At 33.6% G+C, this 17,733-nt stretch overlaps 1 protein-coding gene across 5 annotated transcripts; it reads right to left on the bottom strand.

The window, feature by feature from the left end:
* Positions 1–428: 428 nt before the first annotated feature.
* On the bottom strand, positions 429–15,817 carry LOC107413517 (uncharacterized). 5 transcript variants are annotated; one of them, XM_060819422.1, is made up of 19 exons: positions 15,190–15,817; positions 14,013–14,092; positions 13,671–13,721; positions 12,076–12,591; positions 11,663–11,924; positions 10,416–10,477; positions 9,505–9,687; positions 8,164–8,215; positions 7,775–8,056; positions 6,905–7,015; positions 6,339–6,530; positions 5,482–5,757; positions 3,826–4,449; positions 2,746–3,248; positions 2,594–2,672; positions 2,434–2,502; positions 1,687–1,908; positions 1,287–1,434; positions 429–1,010 (listed from the first exon to the last, which is right to left on the bottom strand). In XM_060819422.1, the coding sequence occupies exons 1-17, from the start codon at positions 15,415–15,417 to the stop codon at positions 1,822–1,824; spliced, it is 3,657 nt and encodes a 1,218-aa protein (XP_060675405.1). In that variant the 5' UTR covers positions 15,418–15,817; the 3' UTR covers positions 429–1,010; positions 1,287–1,434; positions 1,687–1,821. The 5 variants fall into 5 exon arrangements, with proteins under 5 accessions (XP_060675405.1, XP_060675407.1, XP_060675408.1 ...); XM_060819424.1 differs by having other exon boundaries at positions 1,287–1,908; positions 2,746–2,908; positions 2,993–3,248; XM_060819425.1 differs by having other exon boundaries at positions 1,287–1,908; positions 2,746–2,902; positions 2,993–3,248.
* Positions 15,818–17,733: the final 1,916 nt, after the last annotated feature.

The raw sequence follows: 17,733 nt of genomic DNA, 5'->3' as shown, positions 1-17,733 counted from the left end.
ATCTCTTTTCCAAAGTAGACACATATTTTAAACTTTGAAATAATGTCTTGGTTCAAATATTATATATTTTTTCTTCTGAAACTTCCAACAACGTTAACCATGTAACAAGTTATATTGAACTTAAATACAAAAATTACTAGTTATATTGCTTTTTTTCTATACTTTGACCATTCCACACAAGTGCTAATTTTTATGGTTGTATAAAATAAACCAAATATAAAGTTTTTCAATTATAAAATGATAGAATTCCAAAGAAAAAGTAAATTGCTCATATAGCAATTTTTGTATAGGAAGTTGCTAAAAAAACAAAAAAGAAACATATTCAATCAACCGCAAGGAAAATAAAAAATAAAGGAAGCATTCATCTAATGAAAGGTCCCCCTTTTGGCTGAAATAGTGAAATTTTAATACAATTCTCACTTGCTCAATTTCTCAAAAATCAATACTTTCTTCATAAATCAAACATTTGAATGTCATACATTAAACAAAATTTCTCAACAGCCATATGTTAAGCAATTTTCTCAACAGGCATTTTACAACAATCGCAACTAATTGGAGATGGGTTATCAAAAACCACAAAAGCAACAAAACCTAAAAGAAAAACCCACATATTTACAGTGTCAAAAATAAACCAGAAACTTTTCAAGAAAAAATGGCACAACTAAATATGCCCCTAAAAATCGACACCTTTGTTATGCCACATAACAATAGTAATAATAATAAAAGAAATCCCCAAGCCTTGCAATCCAATCTATCCTCTAACATGATTTATCTTGTCAAAAAACCAACAAGACACTGATGATTCCGTTCTCACTGCTGCCAAGGTGATGGAACACCGTGAGTTTTATAATAAACTTGAGATTTTTATTATCCAAGCATGCGATCAGAAAAGTAAGTCACAAGACCGCCTTCAGGAATAATAAAACGAGAAGGCTTGGACGTATTCTGATTCTGTACAAAGAATGGATCTACTGAAGTTTCCCGCATAGTCTTGTAAATGTAAATGCCGACTGCTCCATATGAAAATAGAAAATAACAATAATGAATTTCAACATTATTACAATATCAACAGATAATATGGAATGCTACTCCTGCATTCTCTTTAACATGTCTAAGAATGAATTAAAAAGATCCCACACAAACACAGACATAATTAAGCATGCATTTAAAGACACCAGGTGACAAAACAAGTATATTAATCCACCTGTTAATATATATAGATATATATATGGTGACATAACAAGGACATAAATTGACCTCTTCGTTATCAAGTTAGATTGCAGTACCTGAAGATGTATCCAAGCCCCAGAACTGCATTGTTACTGCCAGAAGGATAGGGAGATGTATCAATGAATCAGCTACTCAAACATATGTTTGTGGACTACTTGTGCGCCTCATTAACAATCCTTCAGCTGAAGATAAAACTCCATGTACCTTACAGAACAAGGAAGTCCCAACATAGTTCACTACCTAAATGTACAATCTGAATACAGTAATACGGGAAGCAATTGCTAATGTGGTTCACTATTTTCTAGTTATCTCATTCCAGACACGCAGAGGCACTGCTTTGGAGTAAGTATAGTTAGCTCAATTTGATTTTCCAGAATCATCCAATATCAGAATAGCCTCCTACCTTGTTACTAAACTAGATCTAAAAGAAACTGCATCCTGAAAAATCATGCATACCCTGCTATAGGCATATAAAACTTGAAAACACAACCCCAGTCACTAAAACTTAGGAGCATCAGCCCCTGTGACGTGACGCTGCTTAGCAGTGATTCCAAGTAAAGAAATCAATATCCACAGAAGAGCATCATCAGATTATAACCCAGTTCCTAGGTCATTTGCCAGCTGAAGTATGCCACGCATTTGAAGGTATGGATTTTCCAACAACTTTTCATTGTTGCTCTGCAGAAAGAACAACAAAGCAACAAACAGTTAGCAGGTTAAATTCATTGGAATTCAAAACTTAGGAATGATGGGGTGGTCAGCAACAAAGGAGTTGGGAAAAAGACAAGGTTCATAAGAATATGTAGTTTCATAGTCTGATTGAGAAATTGAAATGTCTCCTAACATTTATACAAGAACTCAACTTGGATGCAATTCTCAAGCACACTAGAAATAGAGAAACCAAAATAACGGTTGCCACTTCAAAATATAGTCTCCATATATTTAGATGATGTAAGTTAGATTAACCTAAATACACTTTGCAGGTTTGCTGAATGTTTTAAAATTTACAAGTTCAAAGCTCCTTTAAGAAGATTGTTAACAACACCATAGTTCATGGTTCTGAACGTATTTGATCATTCCAATCATATGTTTTAATTTTCTAATTTTCTACTATTGAATTATCTATCATAACCCCAAGTCCTATGTTTCTTTATTGCAGGGCACCATATTTTAAACTCTATCTGTTAAGCAAGGTCCTCCTACCTGCTGAGCTCTGACAACAAGACTTTGAAGCATGTGCTGGTACTTTTCAGGCTTTCCAGTCATCATTCGCTGCAAGAAACGCAACTTAATTGAATTAGCAAAACTTAATATTTAGTTGCATTAGAAATCCAAAATAATGGGAAGAAAAAAGCATTCTTGCCTTCAAAAGAAAAGCTGAAGAGTAATATGCAACCCTTGAATCTGGATCGTCTAAAAGCTCCCTGCCAAAACAAAGATGCCTAGCCATATCATATATCAAATGATAGAAAGAAAGCAAACTTCATCATTGGGATCAGAGAAGTGTAGAATCACCTAAAGAATTCTTCACCACCAACTTCTAGGAAAGCAGCAGAATCTGCACTACATTTTCCTATTAGAAGTAACAAAAGGGTAGACCGAATATCTGATGAGGCACCAGGGAGGTTCCCTCTTCCATTGCTTCCAACAGCCACACCCAAAGCAATATTGTCTGTTGCTGCACTGGCAAGTTGAATCAATGGCCAATAGAACAATGCAGCAGGTACACGTGCAACTAACTGCATAGGAATTACAGCCTGACCTCGTAAAAGCAGTGCTGCCATTGATGCTGTCTCATGATCTAAAGGATTGTTACTACTGAGGTTCGATCTGCCATCAGCTTCTCCAATACAAACGTCACTGGGAGAATTCTCTTGTTGTGGGACACAATCACTAGCACCAAATTTTTTACTATCATCGATGAAACTAGAAGCTCTATTCAGGTGTATATCATCTCCAAAGGACATTGCATTTGGAGGAACTCTAAAGCCCAACTGGGATAATAGTATCTCACACATCTGTTTACAAGCAGCAGATAGGTGAGGGACAAAGGGTGATATAAATATATTCTTTAACCAATAGATTCCACAAGCAAATCCTTATTTACTGATTACAACTTAGCATATCCTCCTATGTTTGTTAACAGAAATAATATTTGGGCCGAAATACTTTGTTTTGAACTGCTTTTTCATATGTATCCGTACATATATTAAATCTTCAATTAGCTTTCTTCAGACAAGCATACTGCACAGAACAATGTCAATAAAACCTTTCCTAAGAATATGTTGCATTAAATTGCTCAGACCAAAGGACATAGGACATCTAAATAAAAAATCAAACACCCCAATATTAATATGCCCAAACAAAGTAAATTGGATTCTGGTAGTTTCTCATAAAGCAATGCTAAACAAGCAAGCAATAGGTGATTCAAAATGACATTTTTTGTCAAACTCTATCAAATGTAAAAGTAGTTCACCATGTGATCTCCAAATATCCAAATTATGGTTACTTAAGCATGTTTTCAATCAATATATAAAACTAAGAGGCTTGCCCTTTGTGCTTATAATATCTATTCCTAGTTCTACAAGCAATTACCTTCAAAATATTGTAGCGGTCAGTCTCGTTAATCTGAAACACCAAGGACAAGGCACTGCTCATAATGTCTATCACTGCATTAGCTTTCTCAAGACGGCTACCTTTCTCTACATGCCCAACATCACCGCCATTCGAGTGCTGCATATCATACTCATCTAACAAAAATTTGCACCTCATGAGAAGCCTTTCTAGAACAAACAAAAAGCCCCATCTAATAATGTAGTTCCTTGACTTCAAAAGTCCGCACATCAGCGAAATGGATAAAGGGACATCTGAAGCAGATGAGGCATCTTGAACACCAGCAAGAGCAATCTTTTGCTGCAGATTTTTTATATTTGACCAAATGCTTCCATTTTTTTCCTCACTAATCTCTGCAATAAGCAGATCCCCCAACCAAGTATATCCATTCTGGCGGTAAGAAATTCTGTCTGAATGAAGAAGGGAATGTAAAGTGGCCCACGCTAGCTTTGCTTCCATGTCAATACCATTTCTCAGGCCTGAACCTTCAACACTTTCTAGAACCTTGTAAGATTTTGTCATCTGCAGCATATGAGAGAACTCTTTGTCCAAATGAGTAAATGAAGATATTATTGCATCAAATTTCTCTGTTACACTCTCCAGCAGCTGCAAAGTTGAAATGAATTTCAGAGGGCACCAACTTTCGAAATTTTTGTACGTTAAATTTCCCAAGAAAAGGAAAAAGGAAAGCAGTGCATATGAAGTCCATGAAGCTGGTGGCCATAAGTAACAACATACCACAATTTACAACAGCAACAATTAAGCAAATGACGAAAACAACAAATGAAACATTTTATTAGATATTTAGATAAATTTAAAGCATAATTTGTGCAAATCTTAAGCTGCCATCAAATAATACCCCCCAAACACATATTAATAATAACAATGATAATGATAAAGAATAGCATAGAAACATGGATATCTAACATAAAATATTTAAACAAAATTATGCACATATCATATAATTAGTAACTACTATTCATGAGGATAACATAGAGCATGATATTTGGACCTTCATCCAATACACTTGTAGATAAAGCAAGCTAAGTTCCTTAAATTTGTCTATTCTTAAGTCAGACACTTCAAAAACATTGTTTCATGATCGATGTTCTCAAGACTATCAAAAACACACATCAGAAACTAACTCTGAACAATCTTTTTGAGTTCATTCCTCCCAAATCTGTCCAAAACACCCCACCAATAAGTTGAAAAAGCATATTGTTGATTCTTTCTTAAGTCAAATGGGAATCCAGGACTGATGATCATAGTATCAAACCAGCAAGGAGGTTGAGCATTCAGCTGTTGCATATCCATAGAAAATCCAGCAGAACAAACCATAAAACATAAGCAAGCGGGGATATTACCAACAATAAACTTGAAGTTACATTTTTTAGGACTAGAATGGCTCAGTGATCCATCAAATTGTAGCTTCTCTACCACAATTATTGAAAAAAATCATTGATAAGGGTTTATAAATAGGTACATGTGTTGGAACTCTTGAAAGAGTAATAGTGAAGAAATCCACTATAATTACCAGTGCACAATAACCTATTTGCATATGCACTCTGGTGTGACAAGTATAACTCTATTCTAAAAGACAGACAATTACATATGCATACACCAGTTCGGAAACATTACCGTATTTAATCGTTCACTGTTGGGATACCTAGACAATGCTGTAGAAATTGATCTCCGCAAAATCTCCCCAATACCTTCAATCCCAAGCTTAACAGAAATATAAAAAGCTTCCGGAGCATCTGCAAGAGTGAGCAGGCCTGCAAGAGGCTGAATCTCATCCTCACTATACTCCATAACCCCTGTACATATGCATGTTTCATTTATTTGATGCAAAACATAGTCAAAAAGGACCAGATACAAGCTTCTTCTTTCTTCCCTGGAGTTTGCCAGAGTATACTGCATGGCAAAAAAATAGGAATTAAAACAGCTTACAGCAGCAAAAAGAACACTTATGCACCTGATTCAGACATTACAGTCTGATAATGAACTAGATTGCATGTGCATGATATTTATTCTATTAGTTCCAAAACAATATTATATAATTTCGAAATTCAAGTATATCTACTACCAATCTTCTTGTGAGGACAGACATTAGAGTGGATGCACATATTTTGTCTTTTAGAGGACCAGAATTTCTTATTACTCTTTTCTATAGCTATGTCTAAACATTTGGAGCATTGACAAGTACAGAAGCAATAGCTTTTAAGATAAATTTTGAGAAGGCTTGTCATTATGTGTACTGAAATTTTGAAAAATTTTGCAATGGCAAAAGGGATTTAATGCCACATGGAGAAGGTAGAATAAGAGTAGAAAAAAACCTTCTTGTCTTATAAAGCAGTTTCTACCATAAGAATATCATTAAATAGGTTATAGGTAATTATCATACTCTAATGATCAAGGAAGTTTAGCAAGTGATACCATGACCCATAATCACGCTTATCTGACTGTTAGCAGAGTCATAAACATGATTTACATACCTCAAGAAAAATAAACTCGATTCCACCAATCAGGTCAACTTGTTCAACAAGGAAAATTGGGGAACTTGAAACAGCATCCATATTTCCTTCAGGGACTCGATAAAACATGTTTGCTAACATGGAAACAAGTTTGCAATGTACTACTTCTGCCCAAGAATTTTTCCTGCTGATTTCTATCAGTACCTTAATAACCTGAGAAAAAGACTGTCAATTAGATCAAACATAAACTTGAAGATGGCATGCAAGCACCATAAAAGTAAACATAAAAAATAGCACCATAGCTTATAGAATTAGCAAGAAGGCTGCTTAATTGAAAGGCTCATTGTAGTCAGTTGACTTAATAGAGATCTGCAGCATGATGGTAAAAATAAAGCAAAGCAGAAAGGAAAAAATAATAGCCATAACTCTAGTCAGTTTATTTAAATTGTGTACTTACTTCTTTCTGCCTTCATTTTCTCTAATGATCATCTTTTAAGAAATTTGTAGCTAGAAAGAGTCATGGCATATAACTATTAAGAAAAATCAGTTCTTCCTTGAGCAGCTAGTGTGACAATACACAAACTCACCCTTATGTCAAGATCATTTAACTGGTTTCTCCGGATTTTGCCTCTATCACAGACAAAATATAGTAAACAGCTTAGAGCAGAAGCCCAAACCAATTCTTCCTTCTCTTCTATCTGAGAAAGTAAATCAAAGGCACAGGCAAATAAGAAAATGATGACAAGTAGAAATGACAAATTAAAATAATAGAATGCCTAAAGTAAAATATTATAGTTCAAAAAATTTCCTCGAGGATGAATCAGATGGTGAAAGAATCTTATTTTTCCTCAACTTTTCAAGACAATTGTCTCTATGGCTCTAAACTTTCCCCACAAATTCATACGTTACAAGATCATTATTTATTTCAAGCTTCGCATCTGATCAGGTTCCCTTTCTTATGTTTAAGTTAGTACTGATCTGGTTAATGCTCATAGTCCATCTTTTTGATGTTGAAACATTCTGTTTTTATTAAATATCTAATTATCAATTGCTTCACAAGGCAAACCAACGTTCAAATGGCTTTTCAGAAAAGTCAGAACCATTTTACAGAACCACAAACATGGATATACAGAGAAGTAGGAATGATTATGACTTATCAATAACCAAAATTGGAAACTTAAGTAGAAAAATATTAGCAATAATTTCTCATAAATCAACATTCACTTACTTTATAAATCATAATCATGTATTCAAAGTTATATGATTAAAAGTGTAAAATTATGGCGATAAATTTTCTCTTATTTGGAAAGAAAAGTTTAGCGTTAGCACATTAAGGGTAAATATAAGAAAATGCATTGTATATCAAACCACTGAAATCTTCATGAAAAATGTTATTAGAGCTGGTTATATGCACCAAACATAGCACTTCTGCTACTAAATACGAAGACCAATTCTACCTGAACAAGAAGCAGCAGTATCTCATATAAAATGTTTAAAATCCAAGATTCAAAACCACTAATGGCCGAGGAAGTGCCCATTTTGACAGAATCCATTTTCCCCTTTCCTGGAGTAGCAAGTTCAGCTTCATTGTCAAAATATGGTTCTTGAGAAAAGTCTTCTTCAATTGTGGAAGCATTATCGGTTACCATTGGCTCTAACAATTGAGCATGAACACCAAGGTTCAAAATTAAATCAAAAGCACGAGCCCTACAAGCCATTTTTGGAGAACTGAGCATTTCCTGAAATAATTCATTTATGTTCTATAAATTATAACAAGACAAAGCCAAGAAACTCAATTAATAAATAAATCACAATCACTAATATCAATGTGTTACTGAAACATCACCTGAAGCATAGACAAAGTGAGAGGAGCAGCAATGACAGCATCCAAAACATACCTACAAAGTAAGGGGGAAAAAAATTAAACCCTTTCCCACAATCTGATATAGGACCATACAGATAGACAACATCAACAAAGCACAAGCCAAATCGCATTGAGATCTCTGAAAAACCATGGAAATATTTTAAATAAAATCGTAATAAGATAAAAGCATAGCACGATAAGTATCATAATATGCAACATATGCAGTCTATTATAAACATTCTACAGGACTATAATGATCACTTCAATCTCAGCAATTGACCAAAGATGAAAATTGCTAAATATCTAATTTCCATATTCAGGCACTGAACACATATATAGGCTACATATTTAAGTCAAACAGTCTCTATTTGCAAGAAGGATGTTTCACAGAATCAAAAACACCCAGTGATAAAATGCAACGTTATGCTCCAATATTGAGCTCAAATAATAGTTAGAATAAGCTGCAGAAAACTCCAGGCAATCCACCGCAAAGATAAACCAGCTTTGCATAATTGAGTGGTAATCTACATATATTACAAATCTAATACAGTGATGTAGAAATTGATCACAGCAAGGCTTACCAGCCAAACTGGTACCTAGATAAGTGTACAGAATTCACATACACAAACATTGTGATCTAGAATGCAAAGCTATACAACAGGACCACATGATCATCTGGACCATTCAAAGATGTGTAAGATAGTAAAATGAGCACAAGGTTCCAGGTCTACGGCGCTAGAATTGGAAAGGAGCTTCTATTCTAGAAGGGAAAGTTCACAAGTTTAGGACAAAATGGGCCAACATCGTTAGAATTGTTCCCTACAATTTTTCCCTTCATTAGGAGATCAAATATGCATTATAGCATTTTGTGAATTTTTATTCTTTCAGTAACTTCGTGCATGAAAATCAAAATTGAAGATTGTTGATTCTGCCACACTTCTTGGGATACATATTAGTAGTTTCTACTTTAATTTGACTATTACTATATTAGGTAATTTAACCAATTTTCTCTTTTTTAGTCAATTCTCAACCCTGTATGAAGGAACTTTGTCTATGCTCAAGTCAGACTTTAAATGCTGAATTTTTACAGTGTTTTTCTCATTTTCCCTCGTTTCTTGTATCTGCAAGAGAAAGCAACAAGACTTGGGTGCCTTATTCTTGATATAATTCAAGAATCAATAAACTTATGAACGCTCGGTATTTTTGTTCTCTCATATACATACGTACATACATATATATATAAACATAAACAGTATGAGAATATTTCAACTAAAAAAGAAGAAAGTACTGAATTAAATTGCAGTCAGATGTGATGAGACATACATGTCTATAATAAGTTTAATAAGGACGCTCACGGCCACATCCATTGAGGGCTTTCCACTGTTATTATTCAATCTAGATGATACTGTCATGGCGTTAGCATTTGGCGACAACATCTCATCAGAGCAAACTGCAGCAATAACCTCGCATACCTCAGCAGGATTCAATCGCAAAGGTTGTTGTTCACTGATCCACAATAAACCACTTAGTAAGAGAATTGAGCAGTGACAAAGGAAACTAATAATTTCCTGTTGATGACCACTGAAGTCGTGTGTAATCTAACTAGAAATTTAAACTGGCCTCCAACAATAACTTGTCAAAGATTTATTGAAGTGGAAGTTGAGTCCAAAATACTCAAGCACATTAAAAGAGACGGTGAGTTATTAAATTTAAGAGGCCATATAAAAAACAGACAAGTAAGTGGTAAAATGTCACCAAATATCGGTACATAAATTAACATAATTTCATTATCGTTCTTCATTAGTTGGGAGCCTCCACTTCAACTTTAAACTGAGTAATAATAGTAGTAATAGAACCATTCAACTTTGAACTTAGCAATATTCACCAATCCAACAACCAAAGATAAATTAAAATCAAAAAATTATTAACCGATCCAAAAGCATAAATTTTATGAATGGCAAAACTTTAAGAGACAAAAAGAAAACATAAAAACATATTTAAGTGGGGAAATTCAAGAGAAAAAGGACAATTAGCCTCTTTGTGTAATGTGAATAAACAAATATAAAACATACTATCCAAGACAACCATAGTTTAGTCTTGGCAAGAGAATGTTTGCATTTGTGTGTGTGTGTGTGTGTGAGAGAGAGAGAGAGAGAGAGAGAGAGAGAGAGAACTACATAATGTAAGTCAACAAATTACTGGGGCCAAATTTGTAAGAATTTCCAATATCTTACCTGTAGTGCCGATATTGGAATAGTGGTTTAGCCCGTGGACGGAATGTGCTCACTGGTGAATCCTCCCTGTAATTCAGAATTTGCTAGATTCAGCACACTATATATGATCATCATACTTCTAACCTTACTAAGCCACTATCTTAAAATGATGACTATTATCTGTACATTTTGATAAATAAGACTCAACAAAAATGCATATCTACTGACAGATATTGAATTCAATCAAAATGTAAATCCTTGGTAGAATAAGGAACTTCTCCAACCAGTGGCCAGACAAGTATTATCTTCAGAACTTGTCTTGATTGACATCTATTTTAGGCTCCATTTCTCTTGAAAAATGTTTACCAAGGGAAATGATTACCAGTGGACAATAACTTTGAAAGCCATGTTTTATTTATTTATTTGTTTTTTACTGACTTCAAAGCAAATATTCATGCAGTCAAAAGTCAGGCATATATTAACAGACTATATGTGCTTTTCTATAATTTAAAATATTCTGCGTACAAAAGCCACAGATTTCCCATATTCTCTTAAATAAAAAAAACAAAATGTTATGCAATTACTTTTGTTTCTGTATGGTCTTAAGTTTCCTTCAGAATTCTTTCCACCAACAAAACCATTCAACTATTAGAGCATATCACAAATCAAGTACTACCTACCTTCTTGTTACTACTTTTAATCTTCAAGCTCTAGCAAACGACATTACAGTTTAACTATAGAACTTCCTCAGTCTAATTATCACTTCATCCAAGTTCCCCAACTCATTTTCTTATATGGAGATAATTATCCATTAAAGAATGTAATCTTTTTTTTTTTTTTTGGGGCATAACATTGAGATTTGAATTGGTTGGTCAACTCAAAACCAGAATGCTTAGACAAGGTTTATGTGTTAAGCACTCAAACTTCAGCTAGATTTGGGATGGTATGAATCCCACCACGCTCTAACCATGGTCTTTATAAACCATCATACAAATTTACAATGTAAATAAAGTGAGGTTGTCTACTTAACTAAATTAGTCTACAATCATCTGATTCCCATGAGATAATCATCCTTACAATCGAAGTATCACCTATTACTTAAGTAAAAGAGAAAACTATCCACATGTAAAATACAGCATTTGAGAATTTAAAATTCAGAGACATTCATGAAGAAGATAACCTGAAAACAGAGAAGTGAGGGAAATAAATCAATTGAAAACATAGAAATGTTCACCAAGCATGTCTACAAATATTTATAGTTGAAGAACATGCCATATTTGATGAGGGCCTGCCCTAGTGCGTTTAGACGCTGTTATCGCTCTCAAGTGGGGACGGGCAAAGGCAGAATCTGTGATTGTTGTTACTGGTGAAGGCTGCAACAGTTGATCAAGAAAAGGCATATCAGCAGTTCCAAAATATTTCCACAGTTGACCATTCATTTTAGCTTCAATGTCTCCGACAAGTAAAGCCGCAGCACCTACTTCTATGAAATTATGTTTTCGCATGTCTTGAGGATTCATGTAACGGTCACTGTTGTGTAAAGTAACACAGAGTATGCAAGTTACTTTTTCAACTAACACAAATAATAACATAATAAATTGCCAAATGAAACCTTAAAATGTAAAGGAGAAAAATAAGGACCACAAGAATGACAAAAGCTAGAAAGTAAAATACTATTTACCTTTCTGGCAAAAATGGTGATTGGCATTCCCCAAGCCAGCGCCATTTGAGTACATCAAGTGGAATGTATTCAAAATCATCTGTTCCATCAACCTTTTCAATGTTTGATGAGTTTGAAAGAGATAAAACTGTAATGTCTTTATTATCCGAAGGTTCTGCATTTTGTGCAGGGCTTAATTGAGAATTGAAGGATCTACTCAACAAAGATGACAGTGTCGGAAGTGCCTGTCTTGAAGTAGAGGGGTTTCCGGCAAAAGCAGCTGGTTGAAATAGCCGCTTTGGAATATGTTGAAACACTAAAGAACGTACATAATTCAATGATTTTACAAGTGCCCCAGAAGCAAAACTAGATACAGGCAAAGGAGAAATATTTTTAGATGCTGTTGATGCACCAGATTGTTGAAGTACAGGTCGTGAATATGGAGACAATCTTCGGTTTGGACTAGTATCACATTCAGCAATAGTGCTCACACAAAATCGATCAATCAGCAATAATGTCTCCTCACTGGGTTTATATCTGCATAAAGGTAAAGAAATCATAAGGTCAAAACTACAAAGGAATATTAACCATGATGACCTCTTAATCAACAATTTGTGTGTGTGTGTGTGTGTGTGTGTGTGTGTGTGTAAAGGAAGGATATAACTATCTAATTTGATGCTCATAGGGTGTGCACTAGACCAGTTCGGTACCACTGATGCCAAATTTTGGATGCCTCTAAATTCCAGATTAACTTATTCAAATTATTGTTAAAAAATTCAAACTAGGTTCTTTTAGCAGCTTAATTGGAGTTCTCAATTTCCTTTTTCAAAATCCATCACATGAAAAGACTTGCTACACACATTAATACACTTTATCCAAATTATGGGAGACCAAAAATAGTTCAACTTCTAGAGTAATTCTATTGTTGCTTCCTCCTTTCCACCTAGAAATAATGAAAACAATAACAACAACAACAACAACAACAACAACAATAGCAACACTTACACTAACTAAGGAAAAATAAGATATAGGTTTTAACCAACAAGGAAATGTGCAAGCACAAAGACACACAAGTACTTAATCATATTGATCCCAATGTACGAAACAACTACCAAAATGATTAGGTCTTCTAAGTAGAACTGTGGAAGAAACTGTCTTAGAAATCAGAGGTTCTTTACAATTGTGACCATTCACGTGATAATACAACGCAGAAGTTCACCAAGAGTCCTTTTCTAGGCAAAGAAACAATACTTAAAGGACAAGAAAATAAGCAATGCCTAGATGAGGTCCTTTGTTAGGGTCCATTTGGGAATGATTTCGCAGGGAGCGCTTCCCCACTAAGAAGTGGTTTCCAAGGAATCACCTATTAGATGCTTCTTCAGTATCATCAAATAGGTGATTTTCTAGAGAGAAGGATCAAAAATTGGGCTTGATTGTTAGCTCAAACACTATAAGAAAGATATTTATCTTCTTCAAATTGGTTTTGGGCATCTCAAAACCACTCTGAAACAGTCACTTAGGCAGCTTAAAATAAATGAGTATTGCTGCCACATCTATGATATTTCAAACATCAAGCACCCAGTTCAATTGAAAGGTACTAAATATTAACAACATACCTTAGGAGATAGCGCTTCAAAAGTGCCACACACCTTGCAACAACTGCTGGGCTGATCCAAATAAAAACGACATGAGCGGCAATACTTTATAAAGTTAGAAGCCTCACTATATATAAAATCTTAATTCAAACGCTAACAACCAAAAGACAGGGCAAATGTTAAAAAAAAATAATAATAATAATTTGTAGCAACTATGACATGTTTTTTCTTGCAGGAAGTTATATAATTATTAACAATGGTGAAGATGCCAATAAACAGGTTATCATTGCATCTAGTAGAATAAAGTGCAGATAAATGAAATTTGACCACATGCACATCATTAAGAAAGAATTGCCAAGTTACCTGCGTTCTCTCTCAGCAATTGTATGTTCTAAAATGACATTGTAAGCCAAGTCCATTGTTGGAGGATTTGCTAAATAGTCCTGCAACATATAAGTTTTAGATTGCAATATTGAAGGCCAAACATCATGTCATTAGTGAAATCTGAGGATACATGGCACTAATTAAAAAGATAACAACGGTCTCAACCATATGGGTTCATGGGTCAATGTGATACACTTGTACGTAGATATCCAAAAGTGTTCAAGCAGGTCGATAAGGATCAATGAATAGTGAGCTTTTCACCAGAAGATGTTCTCAATATATAAATGCTACTTCAAATCAAAAAAGCATAAGAAACTTAAGTGCTACATAAACCGGTCATTTTAAAAGCTTTTTAAATGCTGATAAATTATTTATATGATTCACACTTAATCCCCGCAATTGAAGGAATGGATAAGAGAAAAAAATAATAATAATTAATCTCAAGGGCATGAATGCTTCGTATCCACGACATGCTGGTACAAGTAACCACAGAAAAGATTTTTTTGCAATAGTTTGAAATTCTCCAAGGGAAAAAAAAAAAAAAAAAAAAAAAAAAAAAAAAAAAAACAAAAGAGTTTGAAATTCTAATATGAATTTCACCAGGTGAAAATAAATCAAAAGGGCAACAAAAAACTACATATATTTGAAAATAAACACAATTAACATACCTAGGAATCAAGTTTGTCATTAATTGACCAACTAAACCTCCACCATCAATTTGCAACAAGGAGTAAAAATGCCTCCACTGACAGAGCAAAATACACTCGCATTTTCTTATTTCAGCTTAAATTATCCGTATTCAAAAGAGAATATAGAAGCGAAATGAACAATTTTCTTTCATTTTCTTTGCTCGACAACCAAACCATTGCTTAAAATCCCAAACCCAAGGTAAAAGCTCAAACTTTCTGAAAGCACCAGCTACCAAATTAATTCGAACATCAACAATTCAAAACCAAATCACCACCCCAACAACAACAACAACCCCCCCCCCCCCAAAAAAAAAAAAAAAAAAAAAAAAAACACCAACATCCAATTCCAAAAACCAAATACCCAAGTCCCAAAACGCCATGCCAAGATTCTAAACCAAAAAATCAAAATCAAAATAAATAAATAAAAAATTCAAAACCAAGAACTAAAATTAGATACAATTACGAACCCGAAGAGTCCTGGAAGCTTCGGTAAGGAGAACAGCGGAGGAAGGATTGCCATGGTGTGAGTTAGCCGCAGAGGAAGACAGACAATCAGCGACGGCTCTGCGGAGTGGTTCGGGCGGTTTCTTAAGCGACGAAGATCTCAACCTGGATACACCTCCAACTCCTCCCAACTGAAACCTCGAACTCCCCCCAGTGCTGGGACCCCATGACGGACTGAAACTAGAAGACATGGTGGTTTTTTTTGGTTTGGGCCAGCGAATCTCCCGAAACTCGCTTTGAAAATAATTCAAAGAAGAGCAAATTCTTTTTACCCGTAAACTGTGCCCCCCTCACTGTCGCTCCACATTTGAGCAATCCAAACCAAAACCAAAAAACAAAAGCGCAGAGCAGGTGTTTGAAAAAAAGTCTGAGAGAGATAGATTGGTGTAGTTACTTCGGAGAACGGTTTGTTTGGAGAGATTGAAGGAGAGAGAGAGAGAGAGATGAAGAAAGAAGGAGATTTGATTGAATTTTTGTTTAAATTGCCAAAGTATGTGAAAGTATTAGCTGTACGGATTTGGCGTAGTTTTATGAGGTTTATTAGCTGTCATGCGCTAGAATTTTGTCACTTCAAGTGGGATTATGGGCATTTTCGGAACGATTTATTTTTCTTTTTTCTTTCTTTCTTTTTCTAGGGCTAAATGGATTTTTTTTTTTTTTTCTACTATGTGTCGAATTGACTAAAATGCTGCTTTTTTTTTTTTTTTGGGGGGGTGGGGTACTTTTGCACTGTGTGTGGGGACAGTGGAGCTAGATATGGTATTTTTTTTGTTGGATTCTTATCTTGCATTTTAATTTTTACAAATTTTGAAGCTCCATGGAGTATAAGTATGAGATACAATCAATTATTTACACCCAAAAAAAAGATAGATTTACTCAATTTTTTTATAAGACATAATTACACAAACTTACCTTATGCTTTTAAAACTTTTTTAAGATCACCATTTTATTTTTGGTTTTTGGCAAGAAATTACGCTCTAGGTGTATTTTCATTTAATTATTTCACTTTGTACGTTAAAATAAATAACTTCAAGTCAAACTTGCCTACTTGAAAGACAACAACCAAAAAAAAAAAATACTTTTTTAAATAAAACTCATCTTTCACTTGGAAATTAATAAAACTACAGCAAACGTTAAAAACCCAATTGCTGAATAAGCAAAAAACCATTGCAAGCAAATGGGTTGTAATTTTCTAATAATTGCGAAGAAAATTTATTTATTTGTGGCAACAAGAGCAGATGATAATATTTTTTCCCAAACACAAAAGAGTTGGGTGAACATGACATCGTTAGTGACTGAATCTGAACCAAAAATGGAGGAAGGATAAGAGTATTTTTATTTTATTTATTTTTTCATTTATTTTGTTACTCGAAAGTTAAAAGGAGTTCGAAGAAATATATGTGTGAGATATTTTTTTGATAAATAAGTATATGTGTGAGGTATGGGAATGACTTTTTAATTTTTTATTTGAACTTTTTTTTATTTTTTAATGCAATGGTGTTACGTTAGATTTCAAAGAAAATGGTGTTCTTTATGAATGACGGTCTTTTTTGAACTTTAACTATCTATTTTAAGCTAAAAATATATATTGCAAAAAAAAAAAAAAAAAAATGTAAATTTCTAAAATAACAAAAATAGAATGGTAATCATGTAGAAGTTTTAAACTAGAAAGTATGCTTTTGTAATCATCCTTTTCTATAATTATTTCTGTTCATTTTCACAAATAAGAAATTATAAAAGTTAGTTTTGCATTTATCATGGAAACGGAACAGATTATTTTTATAATTTATAATATTTTTTTTCCTAATTTTATATCTCAAATTTATAATCTCTCAATTAAGTAAGTCTTATTTAATATGAAAAACATATAAATATCTTTTGATTTAAAAAAAAAAAAACGACAATGTTATAAAATAATGGTTTTTTAAAATTCATTGTGAAACCCTCCCTAATATTATTATTATATAAATATACTTCAACAGAGGATGAGTATGAATGTGTTGATTGAATAATTTTAACTTCACTAATAATTCAGTTAATTTGTGAGTTTTAAATTACAAGGAACTCAACTGAATAAAATTAAAATATTTATTAAAAGAAACAATAAGAGAAAATCTAATGAAGTTTTTTGAATTTAAAAATGTATATGGGGGAAAGTTGAAACTTTAATTGTTCAAATCATAATTTTAAAAATTAAATTTTGCATAATAAAAAAGCAAGCTTTTTTAGCAAGACGCTGTCTCAAGTAGATGGATATCCATACCAAATATGGTTTTATTTATAGGAATGCAATAGATGCACTTTAATGTTTAACTATTCTAAAGCCAAGTATTGCATGAATAATATTCGTCATTTTTTTGTGGATTATATACCTATAAATTGAACTAGACTAGCAATGCAGGTAATAGAAGCTTTGTTAAGGAACATCATATTTTTTTATTTTTGGCTATCAATTCAAATATGTAACAAATCGATTTAATTATAACAAAAAAAAAATAATAATAGAA

This window comes from Ziziphus jujuba, chromosome 8 (assembly GCF_031755915.1).
Source record: "Ziziphus jujuba cultivar Dongzao chromosome 8, ASM3175591v1".
In the NCBI taxonomy this organism is placed as follows: domain Eukaryota; kingdom Viridiplantae; phylum Streptophyta; class Magnoliopsida; order Rosales; family Rhamnaceae; genus Ziziphus; species Ziziphus jujuba.
This window is presented reverse-complemented; position numbering and strand designations above follow the sequence as displayed.

What these genes read in the sequence shown, in the direction of transcription:
- LOC107413517 (XM_060819421.1), bottom strand. Translation starts at nt 15,417, where the DNA reads ATGTCTTCTAGTTTCAGTCCGTCATGGGGTCCCAGCACTGGGGGGAGT. An exon ending in TTGAAGCGCTATCTCCTAAG is followed by an intron (nt 12,592 to 13,670) that starts GTATGTTGTTAA and finishes ACCTTTATGCAG; the next exon opens with ATATAAACCCAGTGAGGAGA. An exon ending in TTCCAATATCGGCACTACAG is followed by an intron (nt 9,688 to 10,415) that starts GTAAGATATTGG and finishes ATTGTGGATCAG; the next exon opens with TGAACAACAACCTTTGCGAT.